We start from the raw sequence: 20933 nt of genomic DNA, 5'->3' as shown, positions 1-20933 counted from the left end.
GGACTGGGCGCTGTTTGGTAATTATATAAATAGCCATTGTTGAGCTTCTCTCCTCTCTTCAGTTCTGCAAGGATAGCTCTGATCTTGACCAAGTGAGCATCGACTTAACATTCTTAGCAGCTGTTTGTTCTTTGAAAGGATAGTTTGCTCCTTCTTGGGTTGACCTCTCTGCTGAAATAGTTTTATTCCAAAACTAAAAACTCCTAGGATGGTCTGGATTTGTTGGAGTTTTAGAGGAATAACTGGGGTGTCACTGGAATTCTGAAATGTTTGTTATACAGGTATTTATTAAGATAATTTTGTTTATATTTACTAATTAACATATTACATAGATAAGAAATATATAAAAAAAGAGTAGTGAAAAATAAGTCTGTTTCCTACCTTTGTCTCCCAGTTCCCCTCCCGAGAGACAAGTTTTCTTGTCTATCCTTCTTGAGACATTATATGAACACAAAGCATATGTGTGTGTGTGTGTATTTTACATATATGTAGGCGTGTTCTATCCCTGTATGTATGAGATATACATATGTTTAACACAGATGATAGGTTAATTTAATTGCATTTATTTAAAAAACATTTGTATTCCATGACTCCATAGTGGTCATCTAGAAAATGAGTAGGGGGTACTTACAGAAGAACACCAGCTAATAAATGAGGAATGCATAATAGAATTAGAAAATCATCATTCTGTCACTCCTAATATAATCATTGACTCAGACAATTGAAAGAAAGGTTGTGGAGGAACTGGCTATTTACATGGTCTCAAAGTATCACCCTACAGATAACAAAGGCAGAGATTTACAATTACAGTAAAGCATTCCGGTGGTCACCATCTTATCCAAACTTGATCAAACTTAGTATCACTCACAGAAGTACAATCTCTGCCTCCTGAGGTGAAGTATTCTTGCCAAAAAGTTTGTCTCAAGATCAAAAAGACTATCCTGTCAGCTGGTACTATCAAAGTTGGAGTGGATTGTCCCAGGATGCATGAACTCCTTGTCACAAGAGCTGTCCATTGAGTGGCCACATGGCCACTTGGAGAAGTCTTAGAGAACAAACATTGTTTGGAGTTAGAGTGAGATAGTTAGCACTACTGAGACCCCTTCCAAGCCTCCGCATGCGGATCATCCCAGTAATCTGAACCTTTCTCTTTAATCCTGAAGTTTTATGTAGAAAATTTTTCCTGTGCTTCTTACAAGGCAGCAAATGTAATTTGACCGAGTCATGACTTAGTCTGAGGGACTTCATGACTGAGGGACATCTTAAAAGGGGACATCAGTTTCTGTATTCTGACCCTAAATGGCCTCAAATTGATGGACTTCTTGAGTTCTTATGACTCCTTTTTGCAGTTTTCAGAGCCCTTTTTTTTGAGACAGGGTCTCACTCTGTCACTCAGGCTGGAGTGCAGTGGTGCAATCATGGCTCATTACAGCCTTGATGTATGTCCCAGGCTCAAGTGATCATCCAACCTCTGCCTCCAGAGTAGCTGGGACTACAGGCACACACCACCACACTGTTAACTTTTTTATTTGTAGAGACAGGGTTTCCCTATGTTGCCCAGGGTGGTCTTGAACTCCTGGGCTCGAGCAATCCTCTGGCCTCAGCCTCCAAGTGCAGTGAGTCACTGCACCTGGCCCATCTTTTGTTGGGCTGTTCTCACACCTTAATGCCACTTGTGGTAGTGGTGTACCTATCTTGAATCTTGTCTGCCTTTTCTCTAATTAATTTGATGCTGCCTGTTGGCAATGAGCTGGAAGTTCCAGACTTTGAGAACTGGGTCTTACTTAGTTAGGGCCTGGAATGTGCTCCGATTGATTAGACTGCTTGGGCCTGCCTTTTGATGCCTACTGCAGCCGCAGATGTGCCTCTTTCCCTCTTGGTTTTAAGTGGTAGTGAGTGGAGGACTGTGGATAAGTGATCCCCCAAAAAGTGAGATGTCACATAGGCTCTTTCTTGAGACAGTTAACTCATTATCTGCAGTTTCTTCCATTCCACAGTAGGCTACTTATTTTTAATGCTGTATGTATTACAATGAGAATATACTCATGTATAACTTTTATAAGAAAAATATTAACTGTATATTTACAGAAGGTGACATTTCAAAAGGCCCGGGAATACTGTGTCAAGACTGCACGCTTGCCAATCCAGGAATACATGGTCAGAAACCATAATGGGAAAAACTATCATTCGGAGATATTAGCTATCAATCAAGGTAATTCTTACACGGCCCCCATCCAGTGTGGTGAGTTCTGGTGCTGCTGCTTTGCACTGTGTTTAAGTGGCCTTTGAGTCAGTCTCCTCTGACTAATGTGTGTGGACTTTATTGCATGCACTTTGTGACATGTATTCTGGCCACTACGAGGTATTCTTTATTTTCTTCTTTGTCACTATGTTAAAGATAGTTTAAATTGTCCCCTTGGCTGGGTGTAGTGGCTCACGCCTGTAATCCCAGCACTTTGGGAGGCTGAGGTGGGCAGATCACCTGAGGTCAGGAGTTTGAAACCAGCCTGGCCAACATGGTGAAACCTCCTCTCTACTAAAATACAAAAATCAGCCAGGCCCGGTGGTGTGCACCTGTAATCCCAGCTACTCCAGAGGCTGAGGCATGAGGATTGCTTGAACCTGGGATGCAGAGGTAGCAGTGAGCCGCTTGTGCCACTGCACTCTAGCCTGGAAAGCAGTGAGACTCTGTCTCCAAAAAAAAAAAAGGCCAGGTGTGGCAGCTCATACTTGCATCCCAGCCCTAGAATGTCCTGCTTTTAACCTCTCACTGACCAGTGAATTCCTATTTGATCTTCAGCGTTCAGTTCAGGAGTTCAGGAGCATCTTGGCTGGCTTCTTTCCCCATCCCAGGTCATGGCAGGCCCTTCTGTGTTCCCATTTTACCATGTTCCTTTCTGTTACATGCTATCCAGTCACAGGCCTGTATCTTTCAGGGTAGGCTGAGGTCCTTGAGAGCAAGCAGAGCCTGTGTCCTTGCCTCGTTTCCCCCCAGGACCTTAGTACCAGGTGTGGTGCAGAGTAGGTTTGTCAAATGAAATATTACAGAACATCCTTTTCATTACTCATTTACCCGTTGTTTTTTTCCTCTGTGTTTTCTGTTTACTCTCAGTGTTTGATATCCTGTCCACTTACTTAGAGACTCACAACTGGCCTGAAGCATTGAAGAAAGGAGTTTCTTCAGGAAAAGGCTATATTCTTCGGAACTCAGTGGAATGATGGGCCTAAAGAGTGCAGCCGTGTGGCCAGGTGCAGTGGCTCATGCCTGTAATCCCAACACTTTGGGAGAAGGAGGCGGGCAGATCACCTGAGGTCAGGAGCTCCAGACCAGCCTGGCCAACATGGTAAAACCCTGTCTCTAAGGAAAATACCAAAATTAGCTGGGCATGGTAGCACACACCTGTAGTCCAGCCAAGATTTCACCACTGCACTCCAGGCTGGGTGACAGAGTGAGACTCTATGTCAAAAAAAAAAAAAAAAAAAAATTAAGATTGTAGTTTGGTTCAAGCAATTCCTCTGCCTCAGCCTCCTAAGTAGCTGAAAAAAAAAAATTGTAGTTGAAGGAGTGAGGTGCTAGAGGTACCTTGACCAAAGAGCAGGGCACATAATTGCCTTTACTTAATATCTTCTCAGAGATTGACAATAAGCTAGTGGCAGGGACCACATTTAATGCTCTTTTTTTTTTTTTTTTTTTTTTGAGACGGAGTTTCGCTTGTTACCCAGGCTGGAGTGCAATGGTGTGATCTCGGCTCACCGCAACCTCCGCCTCCTGGGTTCAGGCAATTCTCCTGCCTCAGCCTCCTGAGTAGCTGGGATTACAGGCACACGCCACCATGCCCAGCTAATTTTTTGTATTAGTAGAGACGGGGTTTCACCATGTTGACCAGGATGGTCTCGATCTCTTGACCTCGTGATCCACCCGCCTCGGCCTCCCAAAGTGCTGGGATTACAGGCTTGAGCCACCGCGCCCGGCCCATTTAATGCTCTTTTAATCTCCCATAGTGCCTGGCTCACAGGAAGTGCCCAGATAAGTAATAAAAACTTTATGTAAAAAGGAATTAGCCTCAAAACCACATGGCTTTGGATGTGCTGATTCAACTTTTGTACATCTATTTGTGAGAGACCTATTCTAGAAATTGTTTAAATGGTTATATCAAGAGTTTAATATTCACTAAACTGGCCTCATAAAATTGACCTGCTGCAGCCTTGTCTGACCATGCTCATCGTTTCCAAGCTCAGTAATAAGCTTTGTAGGAGCCAGCCTGTTCTGACCTATCGCTACTGAGTCCCCATAGGATTATGTTCCCTCCTGTGGCTCTTACCCTTTTTTTCTCCCTTGCAGAGTATGGGCATGGAGGGCTTCTCTTCTTAATCCTTCCTCACGGTAGGGTCCTAACAGGACAAATCTTTGTACTTATCTTTCTGTCCTCTCTGAACCTGGTACCAACTAGACTCTTCATATGTATTTGTAACTAACAAACAGATTAAATTGTCAAGTAGAAACACAGTATTGATAAAAGTCTGTCTTGGAAAATAGCCAGAAAGTGTTAACCTACTTCTTATTACACAAATCTCATGTTCCTTATGTCCCAGTTAGACATATTTGCTTTAGTTACTCTTTGACAGTTTGGGTTAACTTGCTAGTTAAGTAGCTAGCAAACTGAGAAAAATGTATTCAATATCTCAAAAGACCAAAAGGTTACTTCTCTGCTCTGTCTCCTCCCCTTCACACTTTAATTCCCAAGGAACTGAGAATATCTGATAAATTTTATCAGTGTCTATTATTTAAAAACTGGCCAGACAATTAATAATAAAAGATATGGGACCAACCTAAGTACCCATCAACCAATGAGTGGATAAAGAAAATGTGATATATTTATCCCATGGAATATTACTCAGTCATAAAAAAATAAAACAATGTATTTTGCAACAAAGATGCAGAAACTGGGTGGGGATAAAACAACTACATACTGGGTATAATATATAGTACTAAGGTGACTGATACACCAAAATCTCAGACTTCACTACCATACAATTTGTCCATGTAGACTTCTGCCAAGATGGCTGAATAGGAACAGCTCCAGTCCACAGTTCCCAGTGACAGCAAGCCAGAAGGTGAGTGATCTCCACATTCCCAACAATAACTGAGGTACCAGATTGATCTCATTGGAACTGGTTAGACAGTGGATGTAGCACAAGGAGGGCAAACCAAAGCAGGGTGGGGCATTGCCTCACCCTGGAAGCACAAGGGGCCGGAGAACTCCCTCTCCTAGCCAAGGGAAGCCATTAGGGACTTTTGCAGACACTGGCTCACATACTGTGCCTTTCCCATAGTCTTCACAACCTGCAGACCAGGAGAATCCTTCCGGTGCCTGTAACACCAGCGCCCTAGGTTTCCAGCACAATACTGGTGGCTGTTTTAACTGCAGCATTTTTTTCCCTCATACCCCAGTGGTGCCTGAACACCAGAGAGACAGAACTGCTCATTCCCCTGAAAAAAAGGGGGCTTAAGCCAGAGAGCCAAGTGATCTTGCTCGGCGGGTCCCATCCCTATGAAGACCAGCAAGATAAGATCCACTGGCTTGAAATTCTCACAGCCAGCACAGCAGTCTGAACTTGACCTGGGATGTTCCAGCTCAGTGGGGGAGGAGCGTCTACCATTACTGAGGCTCAGGTATGTGGTTCTAACCTCACCTGTGTAAACAAAGACACTGGGAAGTTTACACAGCAACTGGGCAGAGCCCACAGCAGCTCAGCAAGGCCTCTGCAGGCAGACTGTGACTAGACTCCTTTCTTGCTGGACAGGGCATCTCTGAAAAAAGGCAGCAGCCCATCAGGGACTTATAAATAAAGCCCCCACTTTCCTGGGTCATAGCACCTGGGAAAAGGGGTGGTTGTGGGTTCCACTTCAACAGAGTTAAAACGTCCCTGCCCGGCAGCTCTGAAGGGAGCAATGGAGCTCCCAGCACAGCACTTGAGCTCTGATAAGAGAAAGACTGCCTCTTCAAGTGGCTCCCTGACCCCTGTTTATCCTAAGAGATAGCTCATACAGGAGAGCTCTGGCTGACATCTGGCGGGTACCCTTCTGGGACAAAGCTACCAGAGGAAGGAACAGGTAGCAATCTTTGCTGTTCTGCAGCCCCCACGGGTGATTCCCAGGCAAGCAGTGTCTGACGTGGACCTCCAGCAGAGGGGCCTGTTTGTTAGAAAAACTAAAAAAACAAAGAAATAGCTTCAACATCAACAGAAAGGATGTCCACTCAGATACCCTATCCAAGTCACCAATTTCAAAGACCAAAGATGGGAAGAAAGCAGTGCAAAAAGGCTGAAATTGCCAAAAACCAGAACGCCTCTTCCCCTCTAAGGGTCCACAACTCCTCACCAGCAAGGGAACAAAACTGGATGGAGAATGAGTTGGACAAATTGACAGAAGCAGGCTTCAGAAGGTGGGTAATAACAAACTTCTTCAAGCTAAAGGAGCATGTTCTAACCCAACGCAAAGAAACTAAGAACCTTGAAAAAAGGTTAGATGAAATGCTAACTAGAATAACCAGCATACAGAAGAACATAAACAACTTGATAGAGCTGAAAAACAGCACAAGAACTTCATGAAGCATACACAAGTTTCAACTGCCAAATCGATCAAGTGGAAAAAAGGATATCAGAGATTGAAGATCAACTCAACGAAATAAAGTGAGAAGGCAAGATCAGACAAAGAGTGAAAAGAAATGAACAAAGCCTCCAAGAAATATGGGATTACACAAAAAGACCAAATCTACTTTTGATCTGTGTACCTGAATGTGATGGGGTGAATGAAACCAAGTTGGAAAACACTCTTCAGGATATTATCCAGGAGGACTTCCCCAACCTAGCAAAGCAGGCCAACATTCAAATTCAGGAAATACAGAGAACACCATAAGATTGCTCAAGAAGAGCAACCCCAAGGCACATAATCATCAGATTCACTAGGGTTGAAATGAAGGAAAAAATGCTAAGGGCAGCCAGAGAGAAAAGTTGGGTTACTCACAAAGGGAAACCCATCAGACTCACAGCTGATCTCTTGGCAGAAACCCTACAAACCAGAAGAGAGTGGGGGCCAATATTCAACATTCTTAAAGAAAAAAATTTTCAACCCAGAAGTTCATACCCAAACTAAGCTTCATAAGTGAAGGCAAATAAAATCCTTTCCAGACAAGCAACTGCTGAGATTTTGTCACCACCAGGCCTGACTTACAAGAGCTCCTGAAGGAAACAACTAAACATGGAAAGGAACAACCAGTACCAGCCACCACAAAAACAGACCAAATTGTAAAAACCATCAACACTATGAAGAAACTGTATCAACTAACGGGCAAAACAACCAGCTAGCATCAAAATGGCAGGATCAAATTTACACATAATATTAACCTTAAACATAAATGGGCTAAATGCCCCAATCAAAAGACAGACTGGAAAATTGGATAAAGAGTCAAGACCCATCGGTGTGCTGTATTCAGGAGACCCATCTCATGTGCAAAGACACACATAGGCTCAAAACAAAGGGACAGAGGAAGATTTACCAAGCAAATGGAAAGGAAAAAAACAAAACAAAACAGGGGTTGCAATCCTAGTCTCTGATAAAACAGACTTAAAACCAATAAAGATCAGAAGAGACAAAGAAGGGCATTACATAATGGTACAGGGATCAATGCAACAAGAAGAGCTAAGTATCCAAAATATATATGCACCCAATACAGAAGCACCCAGATACATAAAGCAAGTTCTTAATGACCTACAAAGAGACTTAGACTCCCACACAGTAATACTGGGAGACTTTAACACGCCACTGTTATTATTAGATCAACGAGACAGAAAATTTTAACAAAGATATCCAGGACTTGAACTCAGATCTGGACCAAGCAAACCTGGTTCTTCCCAGCACCACATCACACTTACTCTAAAATTGACCACATAATTGGAAGTAAATCACTTCTCAGCAAATGCAAAAGAATGGAAATCATAAATAGTATCTCAGACCACAGTACAATGAAATTAGAACTCAGGATTAATAAACTCACTCAAAACTGCACAACTACATGGAAACTGAACAACCTGCTCCTAAATGACTACTGGATAAAAAATGAAGGCAGAAATAAATATGTTGTTTGAAACGAATGAGAAAAAAACACAGCGTACCAAATCTCTGGGACACATTTAAAGCAGTGTCTAGAGGGAAATTTATAGCATTAAGTGACCACATGAGAAATGAGGAAAGATCTAAAATCAACACCCTAACATGATGAAAAGAACTAGAGGAGCAAGGTCAAACAAATTCAAAAGCTAGCAGAAGACAAGAAATAACTAAGGATCACAGCAGAACTGAAGGAGATAGAGACACAAAAAACCCTTTTTAAAAAAAAATCCAGGAGCTGGGTTTTTGAAAAGATCAACAAACTAGACTACTAGCCAGACTAAAAGAGAAAAGAGAGAAGAATCAAATAGATGGAATAAAAAATGATGAAGGGGATATGACCACCGATCCCTCAGAAATACAAACTACCATCAGAGATTATTACAAACACCTCTATATACATAAACCAGTAAATCTAGAAGAAATGGATAAATTCTGGGACATTTACAACCTCCCAAGAATAACCAGGAAGAAGTTGAATCTCTGAATAGAACAATAACAAGGTCTGAAATTGAAGCAGCAATTCATAGCCTACCAAAGTCCAGGACCAGGTAGGTTCACAGCTGAAATCTACCAGAGGTACAAAGAGGAGCTGGTACCATTCCTCCTGAAACTATTCCAAACAATACAAAAAGAGGCAATCCTCCCTAACTGATTTTATGAGACCGACATTATCCTGATACCAAAACCTGGCAGAGACAACTAAATAAATTTCAGGCCAATATGCATAATGAACATTTATTAGAAAATCCTCAATAAAATACTGGCAAACCAAATCCAACAGCACATCAAAAAGCTTATCCATCACAATCATGTCAGCTTCATCCATGCCTGGGATGGAAGGCTGGTTCAACATACGCAAATCTATAAATGTAATCCATCACATAAACAGCACCAAAGACAAAAACCACATGATTATCTCAATAGATGCAGAGAAGGCCTTTGACAAAATTCAACAGCCCTTTATGCTAAAAACTGTCAATAAACTAGGTATTGATGGAATGTATCTTAAAATAATAAGAGTGATTTATGACAAACCCACAGCTAATATCCTAATGAATGGGCAAAAACTGAAGCATTCTATTTGAAAACTGGCATGAGACAAGGATGCCCTCTCACCACTCCTATTCATCATAGCATTGTAAGTTCTGGCCAGGGCAATCAGGCAAGAAACAGAAATAAAGGGTATTCAATTAGGAAAAGAGGAAGTCAAATTGTCTCTATTTGCAGACAACATGTTTGTATATTTAGAAGAGCCCATCGTCTCAGCCCAAAATCTCCTTAAGATTATAAGCAACTTCAGCAAAGTCTCAGGATACAAAATCAATGTGCAGAAATTACAAGCATTCCTATACACCAATAACAGACAGCCAAATCATGAGTGAACTCCCATTCACAATTGCTACAAAGAGAATAAAATACCTAGGAATACAACTAACAAGGGATGTGAAGGACCTCTTCAAGGAGAACTACAAACCACTGCTCAAGGAAATAAGAGAGGACACAGATGGAAAAACATTCCATGCTCATGGTTAGGAAGAATCAATATCTTGAAAATGGCCATACTGCCCAAAGTAATTTATAGATTCAGTGCTAACAAGGTACCATTGACTTTCTTCACAAAATTGGAAAAAAAACACCTTAAACTTCATACAGAACCAAAAAAGAGCCCACATAGCCAAGACAATCCTAAGCAAAAAAAAAGCTGCAGGCATCACGCTACCTGACTTCAAACTATACTACAAGGCTACAGTAATCAAAACAGCATGGTAGTGTTACCAAAACAGAGATATAGACCAATGGAACAGAACAGAGGCCTCAGAAGTAACGCCACCCATCTATAACCATCTGATCTTTGACAAACCTGACAAAAACAAGCAATGGGGAAAGGATTCTCTATTTAATAAATGGTGTTGGGAAAATGGCTAGCCATATGCAGAGAGCTGAAACTGGATCCCTTATTTACACCTTCTACAAAAATTAACTCCAGATGGATTAAAGATTTAAAACCTAAGACCTAACACCATAAAAATCCTAAAAGAAAACCTAGGAAATACCATTCAGGACACAGGCATAGGTAAGGACCTCAAAAACAATGGCAACAAAAGCCAAAATAGACAAATGGGATCTAATTAAGAGCTTCTGCACAGCAAAAGAAACTACCATTAGAGTGAACCAGCAACCAACAATATGGAGAAAACACTGTTTGCAATCTACCCAACTGACAAAGGACTAATTTCCAGAATCTACAAAGAACTTAATAAAATTTACAAGAAAAAAAAACCATCAAAAAGTGGGTGAAGGATATAAACATACTTTTCAAAAGAAGACATTTATGTAGCCAACAAACATATGAAAAAAAGCTCATCACCACCAGTTATTAGAGAAATGCAAGTCAAAACCACACTGAGATACCATCTCACAGCAGTTAAAATGGTGATCATTAAAAAATCAGGAGACAACAGATGTTGGAGAGGATGTAGAGAAATAGGAACGCTTTTACACTGTTGGTGGGAGTGTAAATTAGTTCAACCATTGTGGAGACAAGTATGGCGATTCCTCAAGGATCTAGAAACAGAAATTCCATTTGACCCAGCAATCCCATTACTGGGTATATACCTAAAGGATTATAAATCATTCTGTTATAAAGACACATGCACACATGTTTATTGCAGCACTGTTCACAACAGCAAAAACTTGGAACCAACCCAAATGCCCATCAATGATAGACTGGATAAAGAAAATGCGGCACATATACACCATGGAATACTATGCAACCATTAAAAAAGGATGAGTTCCTGTCCTTTGCAGGGACATAGATGAAGCTTGAAATCATCATTCTCAGCAAACTAACACAAGAACAGAAAATCAAACACCACATGCTCTCACTCATAAGTGGGTGTTGAACAGTGAGACTACATGGACACAGGGAGGGGACCATCACACACTGGGGCCTGTTAGGGGGTTGGGGGCCTAGGGTAGGGATAGCGGGGGTGGGCGTTTGGGGAGGGCTAACATTAAGAGAAATACATAATGTGGACAACAAGGGGATGGATGCAGCAAAGCACCATGGCACACGTATACCTATATAACAAACCTGCACATTCTGCACATGTACCCCAGAACGTAATAAAGAAATTCATCCATGTAACCCAAAAGCACTTGTACGCCCAAAAGCTACTGAAATAAAAATAACCGTTCAGTCCTCAGAAAACATTAGGAACACACCAAACTCTGTGGTCTATATCAACATATAGACATCAACAAAGAGTTCTAAAATCTCATCCAAAAGGGACTTTCTATGGATAGGCTTTGGGGATCTGTATCTCAGGTATTCTCAAAGAGGTCTATAAACCAAGAATTGCTGATGTGGATCACCTGGCAGTCTTTTTTTTACCCCTAAAGGTTTTGGTTAATAGACTAAATGGCATAGAAGAGTTTTCTTTACAACTGTGTTACAAACCTTAACCATTTATCCAAACTGGAACAGGTAGTTTTTTGCTTAGCTCCTAGGAAATGATTTTAGCAAAATAAGACTTGGCCACATATGGATTCAGAAATCCTCACAGTGTTATTTATATAATAATAAACTGTATCAAAAATATCCTAGAACATGAAATATGTGACTAATGAATTTTTCATGGAAGTTGTGAAATGTATCATGCTATTTGAAGTAGACAAAAGTATATTACAAAGTAGCATATAAGCTATAAAACTATAATTTCAATTTGATAAACATACAGAGTAGAGAATGTAGGCCAAGTTAAATTCTTTGCCCCAGTTTCATATGAGGATAAGAGTCTTCTGCAGTTGGTAAGAATAAAGGAGTTAATCCATGTTAATCCATGCAAAACACAACAATACTTGGTACCTGGAAAACACATGGTATTGCACTGTTATATACTCACCCACTGAATAATGGGATTATAGGTGACATTTCTTTGCTGCTTTATACTTTTTATGTATTCTACATTTCTCTGATGAATGTGGCTTACCCTTATAATCAGAAAATTATTTTACTGCTGACTTCCAGTTAATTATGGAAGCTGTACTCTAGCAATACTAAGGGAGTTAACTCTGAATAAATCATAATACTAATGTTTTAGTGAACTTTATTGTACAGAACAAAAAAAATGTGTCCTGATTTTGCAATGATTTTCTCTCCCATGAAAGTGTGGGTGAAAACCAGTAACTTATAAAAACATTTTAGGACTCTAATAAGATAATATGTACATTCACACCTTATCTTGTATTTAAATGGAGAGAGGTTCACCTGAAAAAAGTTTTCCCTAGGAAACCCATAGTTTTTTGCCTCAACTGACCTATTAAAAAAGCCCACCTGTATCAACTTTCTGCCAATCTGGAGAAGATTTGTTTTCTTTGATCTGATGTCATGTGTTCACAAGCTTCTAAAATGTTTGCCAAAATTAAAGTTTGTTGGATGGTTTTTGCCTTAACCCATATTCTTCCATTCATTCCAAATACTATCTCCAGTGGATAGAGTTTTCCCACTTCCTGTATGATTTCACAATCTGGAGCTAATAGCCTGGTGGGAAGAGAAAAGAAAATGAAATTTAATAAAGTGGCAAAGATGTGTCCAGAGTCTCCTTTAGAATGTGATTCCTTCTCTGAGCAGTTCTCCATAGTTGTTGAACAAGAACAAGGCACTTGATGACATCTGCTGCCTCCTTTCTTCCAAGAAACTTTACACTTTTCAAAGGTATACTAGAGATGACAAAGTTGGGCTATCCCCTACAAAGAAATCAAACTCCCTAGGTTACCAACTTTGCAAAAAATGTAAATCATTCCTCTAGATTGTCAGAGCACCTTAATTCTAGACTGGGAAACATAACTTTTTTGTTATCTACAGTGCTAAAAGACACTTTACACTTATTTTCCTGACCATGTTATTCTCTTGTGTTAAATTCAGTACTTGGAGAGGAACACTGGCTCTTTGAAACCACAAGGGAGCTGCTTGGTTAATAACATGCTTTTCTGATGTCCAAACATAATTCTCCAGATCTTTAGGATATGTAGCAAGAAGAGGCATACAAGATAATTCTGAACTTCACTGGTTATAGGAGTAAAGACCCTGAATATGGCACAGCTTTGGATGGGTAAAGTTCTAAACACCAAAAACAGAATCTGCCTCAGTGGGAACTACTAAACTTACCAGGACCAAATGGCAGAAGCCTTCTGTGAATGTCTACATAGGCTTGAACATTATAAGCTTGAACATCACAATCTAAGCTGCATGTGACCCCCATAATTAGAAAAATTTGATAATTTGATAACAACTACAGAGTACATCTGTATTCAATTGACTCAGAAGAGGGGAAAGGCCAGTTTTCACATTTGGGCTGAGTATATCAGCTGAGGAACAGGCCTGGGAGGGAAGACATGAATACAGAGTAAGAACTTAAAGCATGAAGTGTTAGCCCACCAGAAACTACATAGCCAAACATCTAAATTTTATATGTTTACAAGAAGATAGGATTAAATTCATGAGTTTCCAAATGTGTTAAAATGGATACTGATTTTTAACTTTGAGGAGGAATTCAAATGTCACAAAGAATCTGAATCCTGAAGATTAACCAACTTTTCAACAATGTATAATTATAAAAAAAGGCAGGGAAGCCAGCAGACATCAGGACTTACTTTCTAATTAAGCCCAAAGTCACTTTAAAAAGCAGACCATCCTGTCCAATGACACCCATTCCATTGGCTCGTCCACAGCTGTCAATACAGACCATCTCTGGTTCCATGTCTTTATTAGCAACCACAAATTGGCCATAGATGAGATCTCCAACCTATAATGATATTAAAAACCAGTTCATTTCCTCTCAGCAAACTACTCTACAGGTGCTGCTATTGGTTCTTTCCCACAGCCATCAATGCCAGCCACCTACAGTTCTGTGGCTAAGGGACTGACTACACTACAGGATTTCTACAGTCACTTTGGAGTTGAGTGTTGTGAAAAAAAGGAACCCATGTATCATTCCCTTTCACCAACCAGGAAATCACAGAGGAGGAGCCATCTCAAGGCCAGAGAACACCTCTAGGGTTGCACTGTCCGATATGGTAGGTAGCTAATTATTTGAACTCACAATTAATTAAAATTAGATACTTGAAATTAATTTCCTGAGTTGCATTAGCCACATTTCAGGTGCTCAACAGCTAGTGGCTACCATACTAATCAGTGCAGATGTAAAACAGCATCACTGCAGAAAGTTATATTAGGTGACACCACCCTAGAGAATTACAGATTTACAGAGAGAGGAAGGAACTCACAGCATGCAAATCATTCAAAGCAAAACAAAATAATTCACTGACACTTCTCCCTGCAAGATTTACTTAAAAACCTCATAGAGCTAAACTTTAAAGTGATGAAACTGAGGAAATGGAGAGTGAACTCGTTCTGTTTACTCAACAAAATGTATTAAGTACCTACTGTTTGTTGGTGACTATGTAAACTATAGAAGAAAACATTCTCCGCTTTTCAGAAGCATTTGGTCTTGGAGGGCTGTGGGGAGGTACATATACTAAATCCAGTAAGTGCTAGAGCAAAGATGGGAGAAAAGTGACAACTGGGGATGGCTTTAGAGAGGTGGTTGTGTTTAGCCTAGGTCTAAAAAGATAAGAATGTGTTCCACAGGCTGAGAAGGAATAGTGCAAACCAGAGGGAACAGCATGTGCAAAGAAATAAGGGCAGGAAATTAGGTTTAGTGGTTTTTGGTGTGATTCAAGTAGGGCTGTATGAAGGATATAATTAGGGATAAGGAAAGACACCTGGAGTGTAATGCCAAGGAATTCTGTAGATTTTGGACAATCTTGTTTTTTCTTTTCCAGAAAGTGACTGAATGAGGATGTCTGCTCTCAAAACCCTGGATAGTGAGGTAAAAGTGTGGAGGCAAGGATTAATGTGACTTGAGTCCAGTCAGGAGGGAGCTAAAGCCTGAACTTGCAAAGTGGAGATAAAGGGATGGACATACCAATGATCAGAGATGGAATCAAATAGGATCAAAATAGGTTAGGCAACTAAATATGCATGAGAAGTGAATGAGAAGCAGCAAAGAAATCACTAAATGTCAGGCTGGGGTAGACAAGAGTGCGGCTATGCTACCTGAAAAGCCCAAACTGAAAACCCAAGGCAATAATATCACTCCTCTCTCAGCTCCTAGGACCCACAGCCAGGATGGATGGATAGCTGATAATGTCAAAATGTGCACAACTTGTCCCTCCTCTAAGCCTCCAGAAGACTTCCTTGTCCAGAGGATATGGACATAACAAATAATGGAGATGACAGAACCTTTCAACTCAGTAGAAATGAAACATGCCAAGAACAAATGTAGTCAATGTCAAATAAGCATGTGGCTCTGGTCCTGGAGCATCTGAAGAAACTCTGGGAGCCTGGGGCAATTACATGCATGCACAGAGATCTAGGTCATGCTTTGGAGACAATTCAGGTAGCCTTCTGGATATTTGAGTGTTCTAGGGAATGGATGTTTTTCTTGCTTTGAAACCAAAGGCTCCCATCATTACCTGCACATTTGGTCTGTTTCTTTTAGTTGCACCTTCAAATGACAAATAAGACAAAGAAGCTGGCTCACTCCCTCCAACATCAACTTTGAATATATCTCCAGATTTAGCTGTCACTATGCCAATCACATGGTCTCCTTTCACTGGAACATACTACAAAAGGAAACAATGAGAAAACAGCAATAAATAAGATACCATTGGACGATACCTTCGGCAAGTCCTTTGTGGTTACCTTACTGTCATTAAAAGAGAAAGAAATCCGATCATATGCCACTTTCGGTAAAAGAAAATCACATAAAGTGTCGAGTTTTCAGCTTCTGGTAGTCTGTTAATTGAGCCCAAACACCGTATTTCTTCAGCATCCCAAACAATAAGTCCCTAGCTTTGTAGCATAAATCCAGTGGCAAAAGAATCCTTACAAGCAAGGAAGCCCATTCCATAGACAGACATTTTTTTCTGTATGAAAGTTCTTACCTGTCCTAAGAGAAATTAACTCCCCTTAACATCCACTCATGGAGCCTGGTCCTGCGCTCTGAGACTCCAAAGGGAAAGCCTGCTGCTCCCTGACCTTTGGGGTTTTGAAGACTACAATCATGACTAATGGTCTCCAAACGTTTTCTCTCCTGGTCGCCCTTTTCAGGCTGTGTTCCTATGGTTCACGGACCCTCTAAAGGACATGAAAAGTGGGCACAAGACTACGGCGGTTCTAGGGGCCCTAGGTTAGTCTGAACAAGGAGGGCTTCAGGGTCCCATCCTTTCTTCTTTTGGGAGGTCTTCTTAAAGCAGGGCTACCACTCCGGAGTCCCAGCTTACCCGCTTCTGCTGAGAGTCCACCCAGTAAACGCCGCCGCCGCCGCCGCCGCCACCGCCGGGCTCCTTGTGACGGAGGCGGCCGCACTTGGTGACCAGCAGGCGGTCCCCACAGCGCCGCAAGCCCGGGCCGCAAATAACGCGCACCCGCGAGCGCGCTCCAGCATTCAGGCTCAACGGTCGCTCCCCTGCACCGCCAGGGCCTTCCGCGTCCTCCTGTTCCGGCAGGAGCAACTCCTCACCCGGGAGCACCACTTGACCTAGTACTGCGCGTGCAGCGCGCGCCCCGCCGCCCGCAAGAGATTCAGCAGCTACAGACGCAGCTTCGGCCATTGCGGGCGCCCCAAACACCGTTTCCGGTATCCGCCTTCCGCTTCCGCTCAGCTTCCAACACCCGCCCTTGATGACTTTCCGGTTCCGGCAGTAGCGGTCGGTTGGATTGGACCAGTTTGTGACGCTTCATTGCCGTCAGCACACAGGTGCCAGTACAAGGTGGCTGTGATTGTGTCTGTAGCCAGCCATCTATCTTACAGGCGTGAGCCACCGCGCCCGACCGAACTTTTATGTTTTTTAGGATGATTGAGACAGATCATCTTTAATACACCCTCCAAATTTGGCAAGCCATTTTCCCCGCTAGGTGTAATAAAAAGCCAACAAATAAAAGGGGCTCCGACTTCCAGGTTAGTTTCCCTGGTAAAAGTGGGAGCTCCCGTGGCAGGGACAGTATTAATTGTGCTTTTCTCTTCCCCACTCCAGAAGTATTGGGTGACCCCGCCTGCTTCAGTGTTGGCAGGCTCAACGCCACGGCTGAAGGGCGGTCAACGACCTCACATTCGGGCCAGGCAAAGAGGCAGGTGGGGAAATGTTCTCTGGACTGTCCTTCATTCACCCCACGTCGGTAGTGAAGTCTTTGGAAGAAACTCGGATCAGATCTAGCGGAGGCCGCACGTGGCGAGTGGTGTAGCGCTCTAGCAGGTCAACAGATGAAACAGCTGAGGCCGGGATGGAAAGTTTTCTCGCGACCCGAGGGCCGGGGCTGGGCCACTCCTGAGCACCGCCCACCCTGACACGCCCAGAGCGGGCGGGGCGCGAGGGACCGCAGCCAGCTCACCTCGCCGGGCGCAGCCGCGTCGGTGGTTCGCCGCCTCGGGGTCTTGCGTCCTGGCGAGAGCTGGCAGTCGGTGCTGGGCGGCGGGAATTCGTCCGCTGTCAGGTCGGAGCCCGAGGCCGCGAACGAGTGTCTGAAACCCGGCTTTAAGCTCTCGAGGGCGCGCGGGTTGGTCCTAGGGTCCCATGGGTCACGGTTCACGTTTTCGAGCAGCGCGTGCTTCCTCTCTGATTATAAAAGTGGGAAAAGTGCAATGATTGGGGAATGAGGAGGAGGCTTTGCCTTCCGCCGGCGCGTGTTTCCCTGCTGATCCTGAGGTGGATTACGCCCGATTCTCTGTCAGGCTTGCGGGTTTGGAGCCAAAACAGTCGAGGCTGCTCCCCTTTCCAGTGCCTCTGGCCTACGCTCCCCCATTCGGAGTGTAACCAGGCCCCTTGATATTTAAGTACTCTGGCATTTTTAGTAACTGAATTATTGAAAAATCTGTTTGGTCTTTTTTTTTTTTTTTCCTGTTTTGTTTTGGGTTTGAGGCAAAGTCTCGCTCTGCCACCCAGACTGAAGTGCAGTGGTGCGATCTTGGCTCACTGCAACCTCCACCTCCCAAGTTCAAGCGATTCTCCTGCCTCAGCCTCTCGAGTATCTGGAATTACAGGCATGCACCACCACAACTGGCTAATTTTTGTATTTTTAGTGGACATGGGGTTTCACCATGTTGGTCGGGCTGGTCTCGAACTCCTGACCTCAAATGACCGCCCGTCTCGGCCGCCCAAAGTGCTGGGATTACAGACGTGAGCCATTGCACCTGGCCGTAGTGAAAATTCTGATCAGGCCCTTGCTTGCGTGCACATAGTAAGCGCTCGCGTTTTGCCCAATATCTCTTGTTCCCACAATATAATCATAAACTGCTGATGTCCTGTTTCTTTGACTAGCAGGAGAGATAACTTCAGGGTCATGAAAAGATTTTGCAGAAACAATGAATGCCATTAAGGACTTTTTGACCAGCTGCTGATGCCCATAAGTCTGGTTGCTCAAAGTTTTATCTGAGACTGTAGAGGCACAGACTTTCCTCTTCTATTCCCGGAAGCTCTTCCTCCCTTACACCCTAGCCCCATAAAAACACTCGCAGTCATCTCTTTGTTAAGCCACATTTGAGAGATCTTGCTCTTTGACCTTCTTGCTTTGGCCCAGTTGAACAAACCTTTCTCTATCTACAGGCACCTGTGTCTTAGCATTTGGCTTCAGCTCTGCATCAGGCACATGAGCCTGAATTTGGGGTTATACAACATTAGTATGAATCTTGGGGAAAGTGCCAAATTTACCTTTAGAAAGGCTGGACCAGACTGCAGCTTTCTGGACTCCTTCCAGAACTTCCTCTTTATATAACTAATCTTTGCTAGTTTAGAAGTTGGAAAGGTGGGATCTCACGGTTGCTTTTCGTTTACGAGCTGGTGAGGTTGGGCATTTTTTCCTTTAAACAACAACACTAGTTGAGCATTTGCTTTCAGCCGGGAATTGAGCTGAGGAGGCAGCTGAGTCCTAGTGCCTGCACTTGGGGGAGTTCACTTTCTCCACATGAAGATATTAAGCGTTAAGGAGGCTGCAACAACCGGAATAGAGTGTCAGCCCTGAGGGTACAGAGGATGAAAGTTATCTCTACATGGAAGGAAGGCAGGGGTCAGGACAGGTGTTACAATGGAAGTGATAATTTGAGTGAACTTTTAATAGTTTTTAGTTTACTAGTTCCCAAAATTATAAATGAACTACATGCTAATTTACATACTGAAATTAACCGTAAAAGTCCATGAAGGTATTGTTAACATCTTTATTCAAATACAGGATTTAATCTAAAAACATAAATGCCCACAATTATCATGGCACAAATGAGAGACAACTTGCTACAGATGTTTTTACACAAGGATCGTAACTTCTGAAACAGGATTTATTGTAAAAAGTAAAAGAACACACTTTTTTTTTTTTTTTCCCAAGATGGAGTCTTGGTCTGTTGTCCAAGCTGGAGTGCAGTGGTGCGATCTCAGCTCACTGCAACCTGCCTCTCCTGGGTTCAAGTGATTCTCCTGCCTCAGTCTCCCAAGTAGTTGGGACTACAGGCACGCACCACCACACCTGGCTAATTTTTGTATTTTTAGTAGAGACAGGGTTTCACCACGTTGCCCAGGCTGGTCTCAAACCTCTGACCTCAGGTGATCCGCCCACCTTGGCCTCCCAAAGTGCTGGGATTACAGGCGTGAGCTGCCATGCCCGGCCCAGAACACAAGTTTTTTTCTTATCAACTACTGTTTTAAATGTGTTAGCAATTCCATAAAATATAGTTTCCTCACCGTCATTCCCCAAATCTGAACTACATTCTGTTGGCAAGATTCCCTATGTGGAATAACATTCAAGTTTGGTCTTGGTGTATCACAATACAGAACCAATTTTAAATACTCAAAATTATATGGTTTTCTGGTTTCCAACAGCTTTGCCATTTATCTGCATTTCTCAAATAAGGAAACATCTTTCATGTTTATTCTCATTTTCTAGTGTGTGTGTGCCTGTGTCATGGCACCTTTTGTTAGAGAAGAGTCCCAGACTCCAAAGGAGATGACTAAGCAAGAAAGCAAGTTCACCTGCTACAACTCCATTGGTACCAATGTAGATGAGATTTGGTGGATCAGATGAAGAAATTTTTCAACACAGCATACAATAGGAGTATCAGCATGGTAGCACTAGTTGACCTGTCCCCAAGTCCTATGGAGTAAATGCAGTGGGCCCAGACAGTGGCTGCACATGCAGCGGTTTGCACCACGACTGAGGGATCCAGGGCTAAGGGCCTAGCATCTTTTGTGGCAAGTAGCAAACAAACTAGCCTCCTTCCCTAAGGGAGTGAGCTGTTGCATGGTAGTTATGCTGTGGTCATCCTAACCTACTTAAATACCAATGTGACTAGCTAGAAATGGTTCAGTATTAGGGAAAAGTTAGGCCTTGCGTTGGCATACTTAGCAAGCATGTGCAGAGATGCTCAAGGCCACAGCAGACTGCCTTTCCCAGTAGAACTCAAGGCCTGTCATCATCTGACTCTAGCTTATCTCTGCAGTGTCATCTTACTCAATTTTTTTTAGTGCTCTAAGTTTTTATCATTCTGGACTATTCACCAAGGCCGCTTTTGCTGTTGTATTCTTCTAACTACTGATTCTCTCTTCTTATCTCCTGCCACACAGCAAGATTCCTGAGCACAGACAGTAACTGCTAAAGAAATATGAGAAGGATGAAAGTGCCTGAAGTTGTGACAACTACATAAGAAAACTG

General features: G+C 42.6%; 2 protein-coding genes across 8 annotated transcripts in view; one reads left to right on the top strand and one right to left on the bottom strand.

Moving 5' to 3' along the window:
* Positions 1-12766, top strand: part of TRMT10B (tRNA methyltransferase 10B) — a 28368-nt gene extending 15602 nt beyond the window's left edge. For 4 of the 6 annotated variants that reach the window (XM_021671505.2, XM_064379865.1, XM_021671506.2 and 1 more), the window contains 2 exons: positions 2089-2212; positions 3113-4963. In XM_021671505.2, the coding sequence (XP_021527180.2) occupies positions 2089-2212; positions 3113-3219 (231 nt within the window). In that variant the 3' untranslated portion in view covers positions 3220-4963. Of the gene's footprint in view, positions 1-2088; positions 2213-3112 lie in introns of all 6 variants that reach the window. The other 2 variants (XM_021671504.2, XM_021671511.2) reach the window with 2 other exon arrangements.
* On the bottom strand, positions 543-16890 carry EXOSC3 (exosome component 3). 2 transcript variants are annotated; one of them, XM_012463414.2, is made up of 5 exons: positions 16523-16890; positions 15713-15862; positions 13829-13980; positions 12510-12716; positions 543-12041 (listed from the first exon to the last, which is right to left on the bottom strand). In XM_012463414.2, exons 1-4 carry the CDS (start codon positions 16850-16852, stop codon positions 12515-12517), a joined length of 834 nt encoding a protein of 277 aa, XP_012318837.2. In that variant the 5' UTR covers positions 16853-16890; the 3' UTR covers positions 543-12041; positions 12510-12514. The 2 variants fall into 2 exon arrangements, with proteins under 2 accessions (XP_012318837.2, XP_012318836.2); XM_012463413.3 differs by having other exon boundaries at positions 543-12716; positions 16523-16888.
* Between the last annotated feature and the right edge of the window lie 4043 nt (positions 16891-20933).

The sequence above is a fragment of the Aotus nancymaae genome, unplaced genomic scaffold, assembly GCF_030222135.1.
Source record: "Aotus nancymaae isolate 86718 unplaced genomic scaffold, 86718_ANA_hifiasm-v0.15.2.pri h1tg000003l, whole genome shotgun sequence".
NCBI lineage: Eukaryota > Metazoa > Chordata > Mammalia > Primates > Aotidae > Aotus > Aotus nancymaae.
The sequence above is the reverse complement of the archived record's forward strand: the minus strand, read 5'-3'. Positions and strand labels throughout refer to the sequence as shown.